The following is a 23,580-nucleotide window of genomic DNA, read 5'->3' on the forward strand; positions in this document are numbered from 1 at the left end:
AGAGGCCAGGGATGCCACTTCAAATATTCATAACGAAGAACTATCTGGCTCCGAACATCCTTAGGTTGAGAAACGCTGGCCTAGAGCACAGGTGTTCAATCCCAGCTGCACAGTAAAATCATGGAGTTTTCCAAAACCTTCCTTGCCTAGGCCATAGCCCAGAGCCCATGACATCAGAATCTTGGGGAACAGAATTCAAGACATTTTTGAAAGCTCCCAGTGACTCCAGGGTTGAAGACCTCAGTTTTGGAAGCAGCTGCTTTTCCTCACTCCCCATGCCTGACAGTGGTGTATGGGAAATGCACCAGGACATGACCACAGGCCTGCAAGTCCTTCTGCCCCCAGATGCTCATGCAGCTACCGGTCTGCACGCCCTCCCTGCTACCTCAGTGACTCTGATAAGGGTGTCCCCCTACCCCCACCAACTCATCTACAGAAAAATGTTCTCCAGGTGCTTTTCCTATTAAGAGGAATTCTGTTCCCAACCCCACCCACCCACCACTCCTGCACATAGCACAGACCTCAGGAACAGAAATGACTGACTTTAATCAGTCTGCGATGACATGAACTTCTTTGAGAGGTCAGATAGGGGTGGGGAAGCCCTGCAGCAGCTGGGGCACAATACTTCAGGCACAACTGAAGCAGAGAGGTCAGAGAAACCACTGGAAAGGTAGAGGGAGGGGGCGGTGGGACTCACAGAGTCCCCTGAGTGGTGAAAGTGGCTTCGGAGCCTACACAGCACCAGCCCCAGCCAGGTGGTTGGACAGGCCTCCATGCCCTACAGCAAACCCATGTGATCGCAGACAGCCCCTTCCCTTCTTGGTCTTCCTCTTCCTCCTGCCCCACGGCAGGGAAGCAGGTCCCTGAGCACATACAGCCCAGCTCTTGTCCAAGCTGGGCCAGACAGCCAAGCCAGAACTTAGACCTCAGTGATGCTCCTGGCTCAGCCTCAAAGGCTCCCATTCTGCCATCTGTCCTCCAGGCTGTGCCCCAGGGAGGCAGAGGAACAGGACAAGGTCCTGGCAAAAGTGGCTCCTGCCCAGGCCTGTGACAGCGTCCTCAGCAGGGTGGCCTTGCTGTGCCTGCATCTCACACCATCTTAACATCCAGGGTCTGGGCCCGTGATAGGTTCTGGCGCTGGGCTTTGACCATGTGCAGGCGTCTCCCGTGCAGTGTGAACTGGGACCAAGTGAACAGCTGCAGCAGGGCACAGGTGATGGGCACCAGCACCAGCAGGTAGAAGCAGCCCTGGCGGAGTGTCGGGGCCTGGGCTGGGGCCGGGGCCGGGGGCTCTGGCCAGGGCTGGGCACTCCCCACAGGGGTCAGTGGGGGCTGCTGGAAGAGATCATGACCTAGGATGAGAGAGCGTGCAGAAAGAACAGGATCAGCCCCGATCTCCTCCAAGGTCCCCAGTGCCACATCTCAAGTGACACACACGCATGCTAAACCACAACTCCCTTCTTCCCCCAAACTTGCCTTACCCTGCGCTTCCCTTCTGGGTGACTGGCACCATCATCCACCCCATAAGCACAAAGCCTTCCTCAATTCTTCAAAATGGAGTCCCCAGCAATTCCCACTCCCCAGCAGCCAGTCCTTCCCCTCCCCCCAATTCCAAAACACACCCCACACCCAGACACTTTCTTCCAGCAACCCTGGCACTGCCAGCTCCAAGCTTCCATGGCCTCGGCCACCGCCTCCCCATAGCCCATTCTCCATACTGCTGTCAGGGCGAACTTTAAAAAACAGACCAGACCATGTCACTGCCCTGCTAGACCATGTCACTACTGCCCTGGCAACAGTTTCTATTCACACTGAGAATCAACTCCAAACCCTGTGCTGACAGACAGAGTTCCCTGCTGCCCAGCCTCGTCTCCAGCCACTCCTGATACTTTGGTCCTCTGTATTTGGCCCCCTCCCTGTCCGGGATTCACTGAGATCTTTCTAGACCCAATTCTTGTCATTCAGTCCACATCCTGGGTGTCATCTCCGCAAAGAGGCCTTCCTGGACCACACACTAAGTAGCTTCTCAGTCACACTGCCTATGTTGCCATCACTTTTCCCAATACCATCGCTCTTTTCTTGTTTGGCTCTTTGTCGCCAACCCCACCCGTCCTTCTAACCAGAATGTAAGTTCCAGGAAGGCAAAGACCACTGTTACCTCCCTAAAGGAACTTGGAGCCGCTCCTGGCAGAGAAAGTATTCTATACATGCTTGTTGAATGAATGAATGAATGAATGAACTATTGAAACATGGGAAGTACTGGACATTCAGTTTCTCTCTCTACCTGGGCAGTGGTGGAGGAGGTGTGGACCAGGCACAGCTTGTTGGCCAGTTGCCATTCTCTCCCCATGACTGGACCCAGCTTGTCAGCTGCTGTGCCAGGTAAGCTCTGAACCCTGGAACCTCAAGAGCCCTGTGCCAGTCCCAAGGCCCTCACCTGTGTAGAAGCACAGCAGCCAGGTGCCCAGCAGTGGGGCAAAGGTCTGGCCCGGCTTGGTCACCAGGGCCACCATGCCAAAGAGAAGAGCTGAGGCCGCCTGCTTGCGGCGGTTCAGGACCAGGTCCTCATCCACCAGGTCAGTGACCACCAGGGTCAGCAGCTTACAGGTGCCCTCCGTGAAGACGCGGTTGCTGCCAACGAAGAAAGGGGGAGGCAAGGATGACCAGGTGGAGCGGAGGTGGAGGGGGTGAGGGAGGGCGGCGCAGGCATACCTGGCAATGAAGAGGCAGAGGAGGCCGGGGCGGTCGGGGCCAGCCAACAGCATGAGCAGGCTCAGGCCCAGCTTGAGCAGGAAGAGCCCCCGCACCACGGCGTAGACGCCCCAGCGCCGGCACAAGGGCAGGAAGTAGAGGTTGTTGAGGTGGGGGGCCACGTAGGAGATGCCTGGACAGAAGGGCGCAGCCTTGTCAGGGGGCGCTGCCAGCGCACATGCCCGCCGCGGGCGTCAGAGCGGGCACGGACGGAAGCCTCCCGACATGCCGGGCTCTGCGCCACGAGCTTCACGTCCACTTATTTAATCCTCTCCACCCTTCAGGATCAGTCCTGTGATTGCCCCTGCCTCACAGATGGTAAGTGGAGGCCCAAAGAGACTAAAGAAAACACACCCAAGGACGCACAGTGAACAAGCAGTCAAGACGCGCACCCAAGCCTGTCAGCCGCGCTGTGAGGGGCGCCATCACCGAGACCACAGCGGCCACACCCTGCTCGCACCGCAACCCGCTCCCACCCCCTCCTCCCACAGCTGAGCGGGAGGCTGGAGGCAGCGCCAGGGACCCCGCCCCCCGCCCCTGCACCCCTGCGAGCTGCGCCTGCAGCTGGGCGGCAAGCTTCGGGCCTTCCAGCCTGCCTGCGGCACCCACTCACCCAACAGGAAGGAGCCCGTGGAGAGGGAGATGTGGTCTGACAACAGATGCTCCAGGAAGAGGGGGAAGAAGTTGCTGTTGAAGTGGCAGTGAAAGACCTGCAACCCAACGGCCCCCGTGAGGAGGCTGCTGGGCTGGAGGGGAGCTGGGAGCAGGCCGGAAGCCGACTGGGGAGCGCCGAGAACAAGAGCAGGCTTTCACCCCATGTCCCTCCCCACGGAACATGCCAGAATAAAACCCAACACCAGATTCCTGTTGCTCATCTAATTTTGCTAAAAGGTAGAAGGAATGATTAAAACTGTCAAAATGAATGATTAAGTTTTTTTCTCTTTAATTGATAACACTTTTGTAAAACAATCTTGTTGGTATAAACACCATCTATTTCTGAATTTAGCTAGCTTACATGCTACAGGTGTTTCAGGCGCGGCATTTAGTGTTTTAAAAAGATTGTCACAGAGTTCCCCAGGGGCACCTCTTTCTCACAGCTTCCTTTTGCAGGTGAAGACACAGCTGCCCTGAGAGACAGACCTGCCTAAGGTCACACAGGGAGTGAGGACTTCTGATGGTCCTAGAATCCAGGCCTTTCAACGAACAGACCTGTGTCCCAGCTAACAAATCACCCAGCAGTGCTCACATGAGGCCCAGCTTTTAAGGCGCCTGCTCCCCTGAGTGAGGCACATCCTGGCTGTCGGTGGGGGGTTGGGGGGGATGCTGCTCCCATACCTGCACCAGGTCCATGCCCACGAACCATAGGAAGTTCCGGTGACGTGCCAGCTGCTGGAGGTACTGGCCGAGAGTGATGCTGCCTGCATCCTGGCAGCCTGTGAGCAGCTCCTCTCCGCACAGGCTACAGGGCACAGGGGAGTCACCCATGGCCTGGGGCTGGGCCAGAGCCATCTGCCACCCCCAGGCAGCCGCCCATGCCCCAGGGGACTCTGTGTGCTGCGGGGAACCCAGGGCGCTGGGCCAGGCCACTCACCCGCCATCCGCAGCCAGGGCTGGGCACTCTGGCTGCCTGCCAGCTGCCTCAACCTGCCGCCTAAGCAGCTGTGTGGCCCCCACAAAGCCGAGCCCAGAGCCAGTGGCCAGTGCCACGCAGAAGGCGCGGAAGGAAGAGAAATCTTCCTTGTTCCAGAAGGCATAGGAGGCAAAGACAGAGAGGGAGCCAGCCGCACTGAAGAGGGAGCAGTAGAAGTTGAGGTGGGTACGGTCGTGCGCAGAGAGGGCCAGGTCAGCCAGCAAGGCATGATGATGCAGGTCCACGAGTGTCAGGAAGCCATCATAGAGGCATAGGCACAGCAAGAACTGCAGGCCAGCTGGGGCCCAGGGCACCCAGAATGCCAGGAATGAGAGTGCCAGCAGCGGCCCATGCCAGCCCAGGGCCCGCACCCGTGCCAGCACCACGGCCCTCGAGGAGAGCCCAATGCCCGACCTGCCAAGGAGAGGAGGAAAGGTGGGAGTGGCTCTTACCAATTTGGCTAGCCCCAGTTCCCCCTCTGCCCAGGCCCCAAAGGGAGGACAGAGGCCCAGAGTATGAAACTCACACCAGAGTGAGCCCACTGAGCCCCCTGTCCTCAGCCTCTGACTTAGGAAGCAAAAGAGGTATACTTTCTCATCTGCTCTCTTGTGAGCCTGCCAGGGTTGATGGCCAAGGGGTGGTGGGATACCTATTTCTCAGGGTTTGGCTCAAGCAGGGATGGAGTCAAGATAATTGCCAGAAGCAGCAGAGAGGGTCTGCTGTACAGCTCCCAGTTCTGAGGACCTGACAAGCCAAGCTGGGGTAAATCTCTCCCCAGGTGAACAAGGCAACAGTTAGTCAAGGCCACTTCTCCCACTTGCCTGACCTTGGGAAGGGAGGGAGTTGGCCCAAAGCTGAAAATGCTCTCCCTTTCTCTCCCCACCCCAAACACAGGCACCCTTGGGGAGGGGTCGGGCGGGATAGGACCCGCTGTGAGCCATCCCCAGGACACAAACCGGGGCTGAGAGCTGAGGAAGTGACGGTCACTCAGCCAGCCGAAGAGGGGGTCGTTGAGGCTGTTCCAGAGGAGAAACACCGTCTGTGGGCAGAGGGGAGATGGGGCAGGTGGGCTCTAGGCAGCCTCTTCTCCAGAGTTTTCCCTACCCAGCCTGTTCGCCACCCCTCAAAGGTGAGTCCCGCTTTCCTGCCTGCAAACCTTTGCTCAGGGCAGTCCCTCTGCTAAAACCCACTCCACCAGCCACTGCCCCCATCAGACGCTCACCTACCCAGGGCAAATTTATCCAGCTGACAAGTTAACCTATGTGAATACATTTTGTCATATATGTGAATATTTAGAACCATGCCAGGCTCAGAGGACAGGGGCCAGGAGAAGGAGGAGTCAACACCTCCAGCTCCAGCTTTTCTTACTAGATCGCGGTGGGCAACCTGGCCTGCCCCATGCTCTGGACTGGGTGGGACCTAGCCCTGCGATCTGCCCAGCTCTGCGCCGCCCCCCCCACCCCCAGTGCTGGCCTACCTCTCCAACCCAGAAGGCAGCTTTGTTGATCTTGTACACTGAGACAAAGGTGTCCACATAGTAAAGCAGGAACACATTGTGCAGGATAGAGATGAAGAGGGCCAGGGAGCCATAGACCACAGCAGTAGGAAGGCCCAGCATCCAGGCCTGGAGCCTGCCCAGCCCCATGGCTGCCAGCTTGGCGTCAGCTCCAGCAACACTGAGGAGTGCTCACATCCTTCAAGAGCAGTCTGGCCATCCTTGTCCCTGGGGGAGAAAGTTAGCTGCAGGGATCAGAGCCAGCTCTGCTCCTAACCCCAGACCTCTGAATCATTTAAAAACTCGTTTCCGGGGGTGGCTGTGTGGCTCAGTCGGTTGAGCATCTGCCTTTGGCTTGGGTTATGATCTCAGGGTGCTGGGATTGAGACTCCCGTCTAGCTCCCTGTTCAGTGGGAAGTCTGCTGTTTTTCCCTTCCCCTACACTCTACGACCACTGCCGCCCACCGCCCCAGCTCATGGAAATAAATAAAGTAATAAATCTTAAAGAAGAAAAAAAAAAAACCCACAACCTCATTTCCACTGGGAGAAAGTTTGTACACAAAACAAAGCTAGAGATTCATCAATAACATAACAACCGAAACAGTGCTAGTCTGGATACCACTATCTGAGTTAACCCAAGAAAACTGATAAAAGCGTGGGAAAAAAAGGCAGGCATCCAACAAGTTCGAAGCCAGGTCATGGGCTAGGACACTGTGCTCAGTATTTTCTTTCATCTACACTATCTTATCACAAAAACCTTAACAATCTGGACATGCCAGCTGTGAGTCTGGGCACACAATGCCCCTATAACCTCAGGCAAGCTACTTAACCTGGGCTCAGTTTCTTCTTCTGTAAAAGGGAAAAAAGGATGATCATGCCTACTCTGCAGAGGAATATAAAGATCAAGGGAGGTAACTCAGGGAAAGTGCTTGATAAATGGATAGTGGTGGTGTCATGATTTATATTTATATAAATATAATGATATGTATTTATAAAATCCCTACAAAATTTATGGCACTCGTACAATGTGAAAAGAGAGCAATGCGAAGCTCAGAGATGTTAAGTAACTTGCCCAATGTCATACAGCAAAAAAGTAGGAGATTTTTCTGGTTCTAAAGTCTGCCACTTGACCTTCTAAATCAGGTTCCTATGCGCTGCTGGGTAGAACAGAGAGTGTTGCTGTGATGTCAGGTTCCACAGGTATATAAGAGTGATAGAATCCACAACCGCTCACACACTTTGATTCTGGAAATCCCATCTCAAGAAATGAACCCCAAAGGAACATGTACAAAGACATTCAAGGCAGCAATGGTAATAAACAGCAAAAAGTTGGACATGGCCCAACAATGCAATAAAGGGACTGGCTCAGCAAGGCAGATGCTCCCCAGAGAAGGCAAGCCTGTGGGCCACCTCAACACATAGATGAGAAATTCAAGAACCTGTTATGGGAAAAGAGTGAACAAAGCACAGTGGGGGTGCCTGGCTGCCAACTGGTCTGACTTGTACACAGAGGCTGGACAGACAAACATGAGAGGGAAGGAAATAAAAGTCAGATCTTTATTAGAGCAGGCCTTCTTAAACTGGAAAGTGCTTTCAAGTTATGTGGGTAATTCATCAGAATGCAGATTTTGACTCAGGAGGTCTGGGGAGGAATCAGCTTCTGCACTTCGAAAGGGGTGCCCAGGTGGCGACCACGGGGCCATGACCGCAGTTTAGGCAGTGAGGCATTGAATCTTTTTTTAGATTCAAAGCTTTCATCCTCTTTTCAGAAAAATAACCCTGTGTCTGACCCCCAGAGGGAAGCTTAGAGGATTTCCTTCTCTCCAGTTCCCCATTGTGAGTTAAATCATACCCCCCAAAAGAGATATGCTCAAACCCTAACCTCTAGCACCTGTAAGTGTGAGCTTATTTGGAACCAGGATCTGGGCAGATGTAACCAAGTTAAGATGAGATCATAGTGAATTTGGGTGGGCCCTTACAGGGACATGGAAATTTAGACACAGAGACAGACACATCCAGAAGGAAGGTGGCTATGTGAGGACAGAGGCAGAAAGTGGAACGATGTAGCTAGAAGCCAAGGAGTGCAAGGACTGCAGGCAACCACCAGAAGCTAGGAGGAAGCAAGGAAGGATTCTTCCCTAGAGCCTCCAGAGGGAGCGTGACCAGCTGGAGTTGTTTTGGACCCTGAGACAATACATTTTGGTTGTTTTAAGCTACCCAGTTTGTGGTAATCTGTTCCAGCAGCCCTAGGAAACTCACACATACCCTTGGGGGCTGTTCCTCTCTGAGTCCTTGTAACACCATGCCTGACCACGTGTGCGATCTACATGTTAGTGTATGCACGCATGCACACGCACATACAGATACACACAGCTGAAACTTCTGCTTCCCATCATAGTCAGGCCCTGGAGAGCCAACTTCAGCCCGTCTAACAGCAGTGACTCCCAGGACCTGTCCTTGCCCCATGACCCACGAAGGCTCCCACTCTGTGCCCACTCTTCTAGGGCCTCTGCCCAGCCCAGCCTTCCCTGGGTCTTCAAGCCACTCTTTCCTCTAGCCCCGCCTTTGTCCTTGGTAGTGCCCCTGCTGGAAGCAGCCTCCCCTCTCCCCATCCTTCAAGAGCCAGCACTGTGTCCAGACTCTCTCCAGCCCCTTACAGATGCCTCCTGCCACCATACCACAGACTCTCCTGCCTGCCCCCATAACAACCTGACTGTGTGGTTTCTCAGGTCAGAGCCTGTCTCTCTGTCCTCCATCTCCTTCGGGGAGGGTGGACTGGACACGACCACTCTCTGATAGAAAAACAGGCCGAGTGGGGAGGAAAAGAAGGGAATCTCAGGGTCTCTCAGGCTCAATGGAAAATGAGGGCAATTGCTCAAGAGATCCAACCTGGTGCCCGTCTATGTCTAGTGCTGGGGAATGAGCAAAGGAGAAGTAGCTGGAGCAACCGGAAACTAGAAACCAGCCACTAAGTCTGTGAGAGACTCTCCCAGGCTACAGTGATCCTACCTTGCCGCAAAGCAGGACGATGGCCAGCTATGCCTCTTCCTGGAACCCTTGAGGCCCTGAAGGAACATTTGGTGGGAAGTACTTTTCCCCCCATAGCTTTATAGAGGTATAGCTGACACACAAGGATCAGCACATATGCAAAGTGTACGTCTGATCAGTTTTAACACATATATGTACCTGGAAAACCATCACAACAGTGGAGACCATGAACATACCCATCACCCTAGAAGTTTCCCTGGAACTTTCTAAGGAACGTAGTGGAAAGAAAACAGAATTAGGGGCCTCTTAAGTCCTGACTGCACCATTTACTACCTGTGTGACCTGGAGGAATTTGCTTAACCTCTCTATGTCTGTTTCTTTTTTTTTTTTTTTTTTTAAAGATTTTTATTTATTTATTTGACAGAGAGAAATCACCAGTAGTCGGAGAAGCAGGCAGAGAGAGAGAGGGAAGCAGGCTCCCTGCTGAGCAGAGAGCCAGATGCGGGACTCGATCCCAGGACCTGAGCCGAAGGCAGCGGCTTAACCCACTGAGCCACCCAGGCGCCCCTCTATGTCTGTTTCTTGATCTGCAATATGGCACCAACCTTTCTAGGACTATTGTTAACAATCAAGGGGAAAGTACTCTCAAACACTTAGCACATGAGTGCAGTGGACAAACTTCAGAGATTACTGCTATGGAGCCTCTCAGACCTTCCAAACCCACTACACAAGGATGGGGTGAGTAATAATCTAAAGGTGTTTGGGGGGCTGCAAAGCTATCTGTTGCTATCCTTTTTAAAATATACATATTTTATTTATTTATTTGACAGAGATCACAAGTAGGTAGAGAGAGAGGAGGAAGTAGGCTCCCTGCGGAGCAGAGAGCCCGATGTGGGGCTTGATCCCAGGACCCTGAGATCATGACCTGAGCCGAAGGCAGAGACTTTAACCCACTGAGCCACCCAGGCACCCCTGTTGCTATCCTTAACCTAGCTCACTTTCTCAGACTCCCCAGGGCCTTTCAGACCCCCACCCCTGCCTCACCTCCAAAGCCTTTGTCCAAAGGGAATGAAGCCTCCCAGGCCCCCAGCTGGATGACCAATGACCTACCCTGGAGGCTGGAGAAGGTGAGTCCTGGAGGCAAGTCCCCAGCCTCCACCAGCTGGCTCCCTGCACCCCTGCTGGGGTAACAGCAGAAAACCTCAGAGGTGGTGACATGGGAAGGGTGTTACTTTTGCCATCAGGAGAGGCTGGGCTTAAATTTCACCTGCACTTCCTACTAAGAATGTAACCTCAGGCAAGTCACTTAACCTGTCTGAGCCTCAGTTTCCTCACCTGTAGAATGGGAATAATAATGCCCATCCTTTAAAGGAAAGCAGGCAGGACTAAACTAATGCCCAGGAGCCCAGAGCACTGTTACACAGAAGATGTTCAGAAACTGGCTTTTTCTCGGGCTCACTCATAAAAGATCAGAGTAAGAGCAGGGGAATAGCCTGGTAATCCGGCCCCTTCCCACGGTAAGGGAATTCGAGAGAGAAGACAGGGCACACAAGGCTAAATCAAAAGAGGAGAGTCTACAAGTAGCAAGAACACATGCACAGTTCAGGAGAGCTAGATACAGGCCCCCACCACAGCCAGAGGCAGGGTGCGGGGGTGGGGAGCGGCGGGGGGGGTGTGCCAAAGCGACCTGTCCAGGTAAGCCTCTGCCCAGGAGAGGGTGCTGGGGGCGGAGTGTGGAGGGTCACTGCAGCCATTTTTCTTCTACATTCTGCTCCTCCCTCAGGAAATGCCTGCCCCTACTCATCCTCCTACCCTCAATAAGCCCCAGCAGAAAATAGCAACCCTGCCTCTCCAGGGGAGGAACAGCTTGGAACCCACACCAACCTAGTTGCATAACCTGGGTGAAATACCCTGTAAGCCAGCCAACTCCACCCCCACCTTGGCACCTGGCAGAAGAGCCTGGTGGAGGTCCCCAGAGCCCATGCTTGTGCTAGGATGGTCCCAGTTATGTGGTTTTGAGCCAGCATTTCCTTTCCCCTGACCCTTGGTCTCCTCATCTTTAATAAAGAGGGGATGTGGAGCGCCTGGGTGGCTCAGTGGGTTAAGCCGCTGCCTTCGGCTCGGGTCATGGCTCGGGTCATGATCTCGGGGTCCTGGGATCGAGTCCCGCATCGGGCTCTCTGCTTGGCAGGGAGCCTGCTTCCCTCTCTCCCTCTCTGCCTGCCTCTCTGCCTACTTGTGATTTCTCTCTGTCAAATAAATAAATAAAATCTTTAAAAAAATAAATAAAGAGGGGATGTTGCCAACCTTTTGGATTGCTGTGGGGCTGAAACAAAAGGTACACAAAGCACCAAGTACAGTCCCTGCCACATAGGAGATCCTCGATAAGCAGTAGCTACTGTTATTCTTTTTCCTGTCTCTGGAGTTTGGTTTCAAGACCTTTAAAGGGTTTCAGTCAGTGTTCCCTTCTGTCAAATCCACGACTGAAGTGGTCTCTCCAGCACCCAACATGGACAGACACCTCTCGCTGCCTGGTACATCCTGACATCCCTCATATTCTCTTTTAAATGCCACCTCCACACCTTTGTTCATGCTGTCCCCTCCATCTAAAACACCCTAAATGTAGCTACATATCATTTCTTAGGCATCTGGGTAGGCCTGGCTTTTACCCCCATCATCAAGAATCCTTACAACTCTTGTTACTACTTCCATCTCATTTTATAAACAAAGAAACCAAGGCTCTAAAGATCAAATAAATCACAGAGCTATTAGGGGCTGGGGCAGATTCAAAACTGGTGTTTTTGACTAAAAAACCTCAGCATTTCTCATGTCACTATGCCCAACCCCACCACCATCTTATCAAATCCTGCTGATTCAAGGCCTATTTCAGTGGCACAAGACTTCTTGAGTACACCCAGGCAGGTGTTCTCTCCCATTTCAGGTCCCCTGGCTCCTTGATCAGGATCCAAATGCCTCCCTTAGCCCTCCTCCAGCACCCAAGCTCTGTAAGAGCAGCACCAGGTCAGACCCCAGTTTTCTACTCCCTGCTTCCACCAGGCTCCTTCAGCACACAGTAGGTGCTCAGTTAATGCCTGCTGAGTCAGTGTGCCCCTAAAAGGCCAACATGGGTATCCCCAGAACTAGGGAGAAGCAGCAGCCCTAGGATTGCCACCCCCAAATCCCACTGTGCCCCTCAGCTCTGCTTGGCTGTGAGAGTCAGAAAGAGGCAACCAGGGGAACCTTGATGTGCCCTGCTGAATACAACACATATAGCAAGGCAACAGGTGCACAAAGAGGGAGAGTGATGACAAAAAGTTACATTTATTAACCTTGTACCATGTGCTAAGGAAAGCAGATACAGTATGGAAAGAGAGCTCAGGGCAAGGAGGTAGAGAGACACCAGATCAGAAAGGGTTTTGTAAATCACACATAAGATTCTGTCCTGAGGACAACGGAAGGGGGGCACTGGGCAGTTGCTGAGGTGACAGAACCAGATCTGTTTGGAAGGAGTCCCCTGGCATAAAAACTCTCTCTTGACCCATCAGGCTTCTGGAAGATAAAGAACAGAAAGGATGGGAACAGTAGCATCTCCTTGATTTCTGAACCAACCGATAGTGGCTGGGAGCTGGTGGATTTGGTGGAGGAAACCAAGAATGCCAGACTGGGCCCCTAGAGTGAGGGGCATCAGGAGGGTGGGTGTTGATTCCCTTCAAAAGGACTAATGACTGTATGTGAAGCAGTATAGTGTAAAGGGGGGAAAGCTACTAATAAGCATAATTTGGAGTTGCGAGCCCTGAGTCAAGTCTGAACATCATCACTACTAACTAGCCGTCTGAGTTTATTCCTACATCTATGAGGCAGGAGAAAATAATTCCATTCTCTACCTGTCCTCAGGAGTATCAAATGAAATTGAAAGGTGTAACACCCTGCACAAATATTAGGTGTGTCCTTTTCTCAACAAGCGGCTGACCTCTCAATTGTCTGCTGCCTCTCCTGTTTCACACCCGCCTTGCCCGTCCCCCTGCCCAGCCTCCCTCCCCACAGCAGAGTCCAGTCCTGGCAGGAGGGCCTCCCCTGGCAAGGGGGTGCGGGGTGGGGGTGGCACCCTCCATTCCAAATACTAATAGGTCTATCCTCCTCACGCTGGAAATGAAATTTCGCCTCACTGGGGGGTGGGACCCTCCTCCTCTCCCAGGGCACTGGAGGGTCAGCGACTTCACCCTGGGACCACCAGCCCCTCCCAAGCCACCAAGGAGTCTGGGGCTAACCCAGAGGCTCTTTACGCAACAACTGGCGCTGAAACATGTGGTTCTCCAGCCTCTCTGTACGTTAAAATCACCTGAGGAGTTGCTCAATACCAAGGCCCCGGCCTCATCCCTGACCAATTAATCGGAATTTTCAGGGATGGGGCCCAGCGTCAGTGTTCTTTTAAATCTCCCCAAGTGGTTCCACTAGGCCACCAGGGGTAAGGGCCATTGTGTTCATGAAATGGATCCCGGCCCGAGGCATCCCGCGACCCCAGACCCCCGAGGAGCCCTTTTTCAAGGATTCCACCCTTGAGCCCAAGTTTCTCCCATCCTGCCCCAAGGGCTCTCCCAACCCACAACCTGATCACCTCAGGGACACCCCCACCCCGCGCGCGCGCCTCGGCAGACAGCCCCTAGGACTCCCAGAGCAGACAGCATTCCTGTCCCCGTCGGGTCCGTCCTTTGCGTCTGACTGGCCCCCAGTCCGGCCCGCTCCTGTCCCCGCGCCCGGGCGGCGTACCAGCCCCTCACCAATATCGCGGCAGGCGAAGCCTAATCCTGCGGCTGCCTGGAGCCAGGTGCGAGTCAGTGCGCCTGCGCGCGCCCGGCCGGCAGCTTCCCCAGCCTCTCCCCCCGCCCCCTGCCGGCGATTGGCTCCGCGCGGCTCCCGGGACCGCGCCCCGGCAGGTGCCCGCGCCCAAGGCTGCCGCAGCCATATTTGTCACGGGCGCGTGCCCGTGGGGACCGAGAAGAAAACGTAGATGCTGGCAAGAAGAGAGCAGATGGCCTGGATTCCTGACGGTTCACCCCCCCTTCACCTCTATAGTTGCTTAAAGTCCATTTCACTTAAAATCAACAAGGCTTTTCTGAGTGCTCCCCTCTCTCTCCCTGTCCTTCCTTAGTATTAATTCGCAGAGTGAAGAGAGCACAGCACCTTCTTACGAGCCATGTGGTCTGACTAGATGCACAGCTAGGCGGATGAAAGGACGACAGTGGCGCAACCTGGGACTCCCTGATGCTGGAATGTGAGCCCCTCGAGAGTGGACAGCCCCAGCTTAATGTGGAGGCGCTGGGGCTCAGGCCACAGGCGCCGGTCCCAGGAGAGCTACCATGCAACCCAACCTCCTCGAGTTAAAAATAAGAATAATAAAGTAAAAGGAGTACCGAGCTCTCGCTGTGTGCCCTGTACTGTGTTAAGCACTCTGCATCCATTAACTTGTAGTCCTCACACCATCCCTGGGAGGCCGGTGCTATTATCCCCATTTTACAGAGGAGGAAACAGGTTCAGAGAGATTCAATGACTTTCCTACAAGCAAGAGGCCCAGCTAGAACCAAGCTCTCCTGACTCTCAGAACAGGAGTCTTTCCTCTTCCTACCCCTGCCAAGGGCCTCAAAGTCAAGTTTTATTTTGCTTAATCCAGTCTGGTGAGGATATCCCATGTCTTTTCACAATAGGCCTGTAAGCCTGGTTAGTTTTCCAGGCAACCAAACAGCACACACTTCAGACCTCCTGTTTTCTAATCCTGGGTTATGGGGCAATGAGTATGGGCTTTAGCTTTCCAGGACCTGGGGCCTGGTCCCCTAGTTCCACTTCTTTGTTAAGGGAACTTCCTTTTATGAGCCTCTGTTTTATGCCTTAGAAGGATTTTGTAGGCATTAGTTAAGAAATGGGAGTGTTCAGAATTTTGCCAGCTTTTGGTCATTATGTTTTTGTTGATGGTTGTCAACAGGAAAATCATCCTCTTCCTCCTGCCTGACAACTTGGCAAAGGGCCCACCTACAGCAAATGGTCCAACACTAGAGCCCTCATAAGCAGGGATTGGAGTCTGTCCAACCAGTTCCTGTGGTGCCCCAGCAGTCCTGTGAACTTTGCTCCCAGCATCCACCACTTTTCTCCCCATCTTTTTCACCATCATTTCTCCCCAATCCTGCCCCCTCAGACCCTCTTCTTACCTCCTATGTCCCCCTGAAGCCACATTCAGACCTTGCCCCTTCAGACCCTCCTCTTCTTACCTCCTATATCCCCCTGAAGCCACATCATTTCTCTTCTGGACTTCAACCAATTTCTGGAACCCCTCCTGCTCCAGAAAGCCCTCATGACTAAAAGGAAGTTGACCATTATTCCCCCATCCCAACCCGTTATTCCCATCTATGTTTTCCTGGCTGAGAATATAAGGCTGGAAACCCAGCATTCAGCATGTTGTCTGGCACACGAGGACCTCCATAAATTGAGTAAAGGAGTTCCCCTGCCTTTCCATTTCTGACCAGCATGTGCCTTTGTTGCAAAACAACCCTGACTCTTTACTTGGCCCTCCAGTCCAGTGGGAAAACAGGGGAACAGAAAGGGCTGCGAAGGAGCCAGAAATGAATGTAATCCATTGGGAAAACTTTGCCCCCTATGTTGCACTTAATGTCTCATGGTTACACTGAAGCTCCTCACCCCCCTGATTTTTTCTTTTTTAAAGATTTTATTTATCTATCTTTCTATTTATTTGATAGAGAGAAAGCATGAGAGAGCACAAACGGGGAGCAGCAGAGGAAGAGAGAGAAGCAGCTCCCTTCCAAACAAGGAGTCCAAAGAGGGACTCAATCCCAAGGACTCTGGGATCATGACCTGAGGCCAAGGCAAACATTCAACCAACTAAGCCACCCAGACGCCCCCTCATTCCTCTAATTTTATAGACAACGTAGCAATGTAATGGTGTTTGTACCAGCACCAGGACTGGGTCTTGATTATCTCCAATCTTCCTTCCTGATTGCCAGCCACAGAGCTAACTGGGAAGGGACCTAAGATGCAACTGGGGCATATCATCTGCCTGACTTCTTGAGTCATATCAGAGTCCCTAGATTGTGGGACAAATAGATACATAAACAGTCTTTCTCCTCGAAATTCTCTCCTCCCTCGGCTTCTGACCTCTCTGATCTAGGTTCCATCATGTTCTCCTCCTATTAAACAACTCCTCCTCAGTTCCCAGGGCACGTTTTTTCCCAGGGGCTTTCTAAAATCAAAGGACAGGTCCCCCAAGTTTCCATTCTCTTTTTTTTAAAGATTTTATTTATTTGAGGAGTGGCTCAGTCCTTTGGTGTTGTGATCCCGGAGTCCTGTGATAGAGCCCCACATTGGGCTCCCTGCAGGATGGGAGGCCTGCTTCTCCCTCTCCTACTCCCCCTGCTTGTGTTCTCTCTCTTATTGTGTCCCTTTCAGTCAAATAAATAAAATCTTTTTTAAAATAAATTTTATTTGAGAGAGAGAGAGAAAGCACGAGGTTGGGGGGGTGGAGCAGAGGGTTGGGGAGAAGCAGACTCCCCACTGAGCAGGGAGCTGGATGAACAGATGGACAGATGGATGTGGGGCTCGATCCTGGGACTCCAGGATCATGACCTGAACTGAAGGCAGATGCTACCAACTGAGCCACCCAGGCACCACCCTGCAAGTTTCCATTTTCAAAACTCTTCTCATTTATTCACTCAAACTTGTCAGGTCATGGGCTATCTGGGGTAAAAGGGACTTCCAACACAAGACTGCTGCCTTTAAAAGGTGTTAAGTGGAACCCAACAAAGTGGCAGCCATGACAACGTAGTAAGGTGCGGGTCAGGTCAGGTAGCAGCTGTTTCAGCCCTTCACCTACTACTTTTCACTTCATGACTACCCCACCTCCCATCTCCAGCCTGAATATAAAACCACCTGCCCGACAGTTCCCCGAACAAACTCCCTGACTGCACCATTTCCTCAACTTCCAATCACCCGCAAGAGTTTTTTTTGTTTTTTTGTTTTTATTCTCCAGGCTTGCCTTGACTACCCACCCAGGCAACTAAGCCAAACCTCTAATCTACCCACTCCACCCAGGCAGTTATATGGGGTCAATTCTTGGTGTATCTGCTCCCATCTCTTTTCCATTCCCAGCTCCTGCTTTGGTTGTCAGTTTTCCTGGGCTCATGTGAGAACCTCCTCCAAGACTAGCTTCCAGTCTCTCTCACCAATCTATCCTCTACTTTGCCAACAGGAGAGCCTCTGATCATGGGGTTCGCAAATCAAAAACTACTCAGGTTGCTGCATTTTGAAATTTTTCATGAACTGCTGGGGAAAACATTCAGGGTGTAGTGGAGATGCAAACAACAGAAGACTCCACCCCACAGTGTGATAACCCAAACTTTTAATTTTCTGAGGACGCAGATGATGGTGTTTTGTAATTAAAAACAGAAATTTATTTCATTGTCTTCTGTAAATTTATATGAAGTAAACACAACTGGTGTGTGAAAAGAAAAAAGACTCCATTCAAACCAGATTAAGAAAGAAAGGAATTTATGGGGTGGGGTGGGGAGGAAGCATTGGAGGAAGGTAGTCAAAAGGTAAAGTTCCAGAACTACTAGGTATGTAATACATATGATGATTATGAGTATCTGAAAGTTGTTAAGTAGACCCTAAGAGTTCTCATCACATGGGAAAAATTTTTATGTGTAAGATAATGGATATTAACAAAACTTAATGTGTTAATCATTTCATCATATACTTAAGTAAAATCATTTGCTGTATACCTTAGACCTATACAATCGTGTATGTCAATTATATCTCAATAAAATTGGACATTTAAATGATGTCAGCAGGACTTAATTTCTCTTTCTGTCCCTTGGTTCCACTTCTTCTGTGTCTCCATGCTCCTATAGGCCTTCACCTCTCCACCCAGACTGTATTCTTTCAGATTTCTGTCCAGGGGAAAGAATGCACTTCCCTCCACGCCAAGAAAACAAAGTCCTGGGCCTGGCTCCCACTGACCAGTTGAGTCACCTGGCTACTCTCAACCAATCCTTACGGCCAGAGGGATTGCAGTGCAATTGATCTAGCCATAAATCACCCATAACTTTAAGGACAGAGTATGGCCAACTCCCCCAGAACCACTTCATTGAGTACATAAGGTATGGGACCCCCCAAATCTAGAAACTGTTACTACAATCAGGATGAATGTTGAGAAACTCACAGTTTGGTCCTTATTTTTCCCATTTTACCTGAACCAACCCCCGACCAGCAGAGGTCTTCAGCAAGCATATAGGGACCGATTATTAAAGTACAGGCTTCTCGGGACACCTGGATGTCTCAGTTGGTTAAGTGGCTGCCTTCGGCTCAGGTCATGATCCCAGCGTCCTGGGATCGAGTCCCATGTCGGGCTCCTTGCTCAGCAGGGAGCCTGCTTCTCCCTCTGCCTGCCATCTGTCTGCCTGTACTCTCTCTCTCTCTGACAAATAAATAAATAAAATCTTAAAAACAAACAAACAAACAAACAAACAAAACACAGGCTTCTCACCCTCCCAGCCTCCAACTTGAGCTTGCTCTCACACGCTCCCCACCTCCCACCCAGGTGTGACCAGATCCCCGTGTGGGAGGAAGAGGAGAAAGGGGCCAGTTCCACAGGGCCCACGATTGAGCTCCAGGCCTGGGTGAGGTGAGTCTATAGGCAGTCTTGGACATTCCTCAAGTGCTGAGATTTGGAGAAGACAAAGTTATAAACAGGAAGGGGGAGGAATATTAATTTCCTATTGGCACTGTAACAAATTACCAAAATCCTAGCTACTTAAAACAATACAAATTAATTATCTTACAGTTTTGGTGGTTAGAAGTCTGCCTCATTAACTAAAATCAGGGTGCTGACAGAACTGCGTTCCTTTCTGAAGGTTCTAGGGAAGAATCCATTTCCTTGTGTTTTTCAGCTTCCAAAGGCTGCCAGCATTCCTTAGCTTATGAGCCCCTTTCATCTTCGAAGCCAGCAACAGCTGGTTCACTCTCATATGACATCACTCTGACTCTTCTGCCTCCCTCTTCCACATTTAAGGACACCTGTAATTACACTGGATCTATCCAGATAATCCAAGATAATCTCATTTTGGACAGCTAATTCACAACCTTAATACTATCTACAACCTCAATTCCCCCTTGCATGTAAGGTAACATATTTGCAGGTTGGCAGGGATTAGGTTGTGGACATCTTGGGGGTGGACACCTCCCCCAACAAAGACCACTTTGTCCTGAGACTAGTTCCTGGAGTGCACAGAGGGTGAGGCTCCCTCTTGGAGCTCTGGGGTAGGGAGTGTCAGGAAGATACCCAATTCCAGTATCTATCTTCACCAGGCCAATGGCCCAAGACTTGAGAGAGCAGCTCAGCCAGGAATATAAAAGTGTGACATCATCAAGGCGAGTGCAGAACTTCCCAGAGGGTAGCTGGCCTTTGAGGGGCAACTGAAAACGTAAGAGGAGGGGGTTACTGGTGGTTCCTGAGTCAAGATAAGAGGAAGAAGGAAAGTATGATGGTCCAGCAGCCCAGCACCTGGGAGATGGTATCAGTTTTAAGTATCCAGTAACTACCACCCGGGCTTGCAGCCAGAATGGGCTGGAGCTTAGACAGGGCTTCACCCAAGAAAGGGCTTCACACCAGAAAGATTGCTGGCTTCACCCAAGCAGGGTGGGCTTTGGCCTTAGTTGGACTGGGTTCAAATCCCATTGTGCTACCTAGACTGTGTAAACCTGGGAAAAGTGGCCTGACTTCTCTGAGCCTCTGGTTCCTTATCAATTAGATGAAAATGATGTCACCATGTTCATCACATGGCTATTAATTAGTTCTTGGGGCGCCTGGGTGGCTCAGCTGTTAGGCATCTGCCTTTGGCTCAGGTCATGATCCTGGGGTCCAAGGATCAAGCCCTGCATTAGGTTCCCTGCTCCGCTTCTCCCTCCCCCACTCCCCTTGCCTGTTTCCCTCTCTAGCTGTCAAATAAATAAATAAATTTAATTAACTAATTAAATAAAAAGAATTAGTCCTTATGTAACATTCTAGAGGGGGAGAATTGGACACAGAGTGAAAGAAGTCCCAGCATGGATTGGCTATTAAGCTAATTACCAATCACGAATCTTGAGATAAGGTTGAATTTTGTTCTTACCATAACTAGCTGTGTGAGTTTGGGCTAGATACTTAACCCGCATAACCTACAACACTGGGAGTGTTTTCTAGTCACATAATACATTTACTGTATACCAAATCTGAGGTAAGCAGCTTTCTCCTACATTAAGTGGGGGAAAATTTTAGTACCTCCTTCCTAGGGCTGATGTAAACCTAAAGTTAGATGCTCATAAACAACATCATTCAGTGCCTGGTGTAGGAGCTTCACTCAAATGTTAGGATAATTCAACCCATTTGGAAGGGCTGGGAGCATGGGGTGTGGGGAACAGGTGGCTAACTGATTGGAAAGGGCACCAAGACAGCCTCAGTGATGTAGGAGTGGGGGCATCCCTGAGCACAAGCCTCACCTTCTGGGTCAGGTGACCCAGTGTAGATACAGGTTGGCTGGCTTCTGGCCAGCAAAATGTGTTTCCCTTTGCCTGGAAACCAGGAGGTGTGGCGGAGGCAGGTCATGAAGGGTAACAGAGCCACTAAACAGTGGTGAAGTGGAGCCTGCTCTGGACTTCTCTGGCTCCCCCAAAGGCTGGGGACCAGCATTTGGGACCAGCTACCCCTGGGCTGAAGGAAACGAGTGAGGAACCACCTGGGAAGAACACTTCAGGACTGAAGGCTTGAAAAGGCCTTGGGTCCTACGGCCTACTGAGAGCCTGGGTTTCGTCCCAGCCCTGGGACAAGAGGTGAGATGGAAGCTGAATGCCTTAGGAAGAGTTCCCCTCAAACCATCAGGTGCTGCACATGGGCTCCTGCTGTGAACCAGAGCCCTGGGTTACTAAGCCCCAGGGATGGGTGGTGGAGACAAAACAAAGAGTATCCATACACACTCCCACCCTAGGTATGGACCATGCTGCAGTAAAAATGCCCGCCGCTTGAGCTTCAGACCATGTATTCGCACAGCTGCCTGGCATCCAAGGAGGGCGTCTGGCCTCCGCTGCAGCCCCTCACCTACACCTACCTGCCCAGCCCTCTGCTGCTGCCCCCCATCCACGCCCATAGCTTCTACAGCTGGCCCCCAAGCCTGAGCGCAGGCGAGTGGCCGGCTCCGCGGGAATACCACTGCTTCCACCGCCCAGGCGCGCCCCTGGCGGCCGCGCTGCCCTCGTGGGCCTTCCAGCAGGCCTACGCCGCGGCCCTGCTCCCGCCTTTCCCGGCGCCCGGCTACCTGGGGCCATCTCTACAAGGGCCCGCGGGGGAGGAGACGGCGGCTGCCCCGCGCTGGGCACAGTGGCCCGAAGGCGGCAGCCTGCAGGCGGAACTGCGTTGGGGCCGCGTGGAGCACGCGCTGGGCCCGCGCCTAGAATTGCCGGACGTGGTGCGCCGGGAACTCCGGCGCGTGTACGGCACGTACCCGCGCACCGACGTGCGCGTCACCTACCGCGGCGGCGAGTTCCTGCTTCAGGCCACGCCGCGCGTCCCCGAGCCCGAGTACCGTGTGCAGAGGCGCGTGCTGCGGCCGCCCGCCAGCAGCGGCAGCGCCGACAGCAGCCCGGCCGCGGAAGTGGCAGAACGTGGACGCGGGAGGAAGAGGAAAGGCCGGAGCTGAGGACGCCGCGGCGCCCGGCGGCCGGCCCCGGTGAGCACGCGCGTGCCTCTCCTTCCCTTCGCCCGCCGGCGCCGGCCCGCTGCGAGGGACACCTCCGCGGTGCGCTGGCGCTGGGTGCACCTCGCTTTTTGCCTTTTTGTTTTTCTTCTTCTTCTATTTTTTTTTTTTTTTTTTAACCAAGACTGCACGCCGCCCACCTGCTGCACTTCCCTGATTTCTCTCACGATATTGCTGGATAGCGGGGGAAGGGCGAGAAGAGATCAAGAACATCTCGGGGTGGATGTCCTGTTTCTCTTCCTTCCATCCGGACTTGGGAAACCTGGTTGTGGGGCGGAAGAAGGGCGCGGACCCTGTGTTTCGTCTCTCCTTCCTCCTCCCTATTTTAGAATCCTGCCCTGCGCCAGGCCCCCACTTTCCCTTTCCCCCTCCTCCGCCTAACACAGCTCCCCGAATTGCCTAAGTTCCTGCCCAAGCTGAGGGCCCACCTATCCGCAGGTTGTAGTGAAAAGTAAATAAATGAATGAAGTTAAGTGCATGCTGCGAGATCACTTCTCTGTTTGGGGTGGGTGGGGGTGTTCCTCATCTCGCTAATGTGAGGCTTACTCCCCTGCTTCGGGAAGAGCCGGTGTGCCTCCCCACAGCAGGGCTGAGCTCCCTGCTTCGCAGAGTGTAGGACCATAGGCTTTCTAGGCCCTGCGGCCCACTACTTGCCCTGACCCACCACCCTGGGAGAGATTCTGCGGGCATAAGCTCTTTTGTTGAAGCCTGGGTGGTAGACGTGGCAGAGGAAGGAATGGCTAAGACATAGACTTAGGGCTGCTACTGACATTTTCTAGTCGTGTAACTGGGCTTGCTGAGCCTCAGTTTCTTCATCTGTAAAAATCAACCCACCCTACCCGGAAAATTCACTGGGTTGAAATTTAAGATGAATGTCACTTCTTGTCTCCTAATTCTTTTTTTTTTCTTTTTTAAGATTTTATTTACTTATTTGTCAGAGAGAGAGAGCACAAGCAGGCAGAGTGGCAGGCAGAGACAGAGAGAAACAGGCTCCCCACTCAGCAAGGACCCTCATGTGGGACTTGAACCCAGGACCCTGGGATCATGACCTGAAGGCAGCCGCTTAACCAACTGAGCCACCCATGTGTCCCTTGTCTCCTAATTCTTACTAACAGTCTTTAACAGGCTGAATTTGCAGTATTCCAGGAGTTAGCTGGAGGGTTAGGTCACTAATCCAATTTTAAGATTGGGTCTGGCAGAACTCCAAATCTGATGCCCAGGCTCCAAATGTGGCTCCTTATGGAATTGCTTTTACTGAATTTCCATTTGTTGGATAGCCAACAGCTGCCTGGGTATGCAGGTATGTTATTGAAGTCGTACACCACTTGACTGAATACTGCTATATTTATGAACCTCATGGAAGGGTTCTTAAGCCTCACCATTTGGGAAGACTTGTTTCTCCTGATGAATGGTTTACTTTTATTTTGGAAGCACCAAGAATCTCATAACTCATATTTTTCTTTTCGCCCTGGCTTCTAGAGAGTTCAAAGCCAAATTTGCTTAACATCCTTTGTGTAAATTCTGGATCCTCATCCGACACCCCTAGTTTCATCTTATATTCCTTTTTTTTTTTTTTTTAATTATAAAAACACAGGGAGTTGGTGTAGTATAATGGGTCTGCCATGTGACCTTAGGTAAATTGCTTAATGTCCTTGAATTGCAAATGAGGTGGTAGTATTAGGACCTCTATCTCATGAGGGTTTTTTTGTTATTGTTTTTTTTTTTAAAGATTTATTTGTCAGCACAAGCAGGGGGAGCTGTGGCAGAGGGAGAAACAGGCTCCTCTGAGCAAGGAGACTGATGTTGGACTCGATCCCAGGACCCTGGGATCATGACCTGAGCCACAGGCACACGCTTAACAGTCTGAGCTACCCAGGCATCCTTTAGCTCATGAGGTTACTGAGAAGATGCCATGAGATGCTGCCTAC

General features: G+C 52.0%; 2 protein-coding genes across 7 annotated transcripts; one reads left to right on the forward strand and one right to left on the reverse strand.

Moving 5' to 3' along the window:
• Positions 1-527: 527 nt before the first annotated feature.
• MFSD13A (major facilitator superfamily domain containing 13A) lies at positions 528-21,566 on the reverse strand. Of its 6 annotated transcripts, none has more exons than XM_059169061.1 (8): positions 21,428-21,566; positions 5,859-6,104; positions 5,338-5,420; positions 4,343-4,795; positions 4,087-4,210; positions 3,365-3,461; positions 2,438-2,884; positions 528-1,352 (listed from the first exon to the last, which is right to left on the reverse strand). In XM_059169061.1, exons 2-8 carry the CDS (start codon positions 6,024-6,026, stop codon positions 1,090-1,092), a joined length of 1,635 nt encoding a protein of 544 aa, XP_059025044.1. In that variant the 5' UTR covers positions 6,027-6,104; positions 21,428-21,566; the 3' UTR covers positions 528-1,089. The 6 variants fall into 6 exon arrangements, with proteins under 6 accessions (XP_059025044.1, XP_059025040.1, XP_059025042.1 ...); XM_059169057.1 differs by lacking the exons at positions 5,338-5,420; positions 21,428-21,566 and adding an exon at positions 13,643-13,842 and having other exon boundaries at positions 2,438-2,631; positions 2,713-2,884; XM_059169059.1 differs by lacking the exon at positions 21,428-21,566 and adding an exon at positions 13,643-13,733.
• Positions 20,491-22,130, forward strand: C4H10orf95 (chromosome 4 C10orf95 homolog). The gene is made up of 2 exons (XM_059169073.1): positions 20,491-20,732; positions 20,888-22,130. The coding sequence occupies exon 2, from the start codon at positions 20,936-20,938 to the stop codon at positions 21,593-21,595; it is 660 nt and encodes a 219-aa protein (XP_059025056.1). The 5' UTR covers positions 20,491-20,732; positions 20,888-20,935; the 3' UTR covers positions 21,596-22,130.
• Positions 22,131-23,580: the final 1,450 nt, after the last annotated feature.

Source organism: Mustela lutreola, chromosome 4 (genome assembly GCF_030435805.1).
Source record: "Mustela lutreola isolate mMusLut2 chromosome 4, mMusLut2.pri, whole genome shotgun sequence".
Taxonomy (NCBI): Eukaryota; Metazoa; Chordata; class Mammalia; order Carnivora; family Mustelidae; genus Mustela; species Mustela lutreola.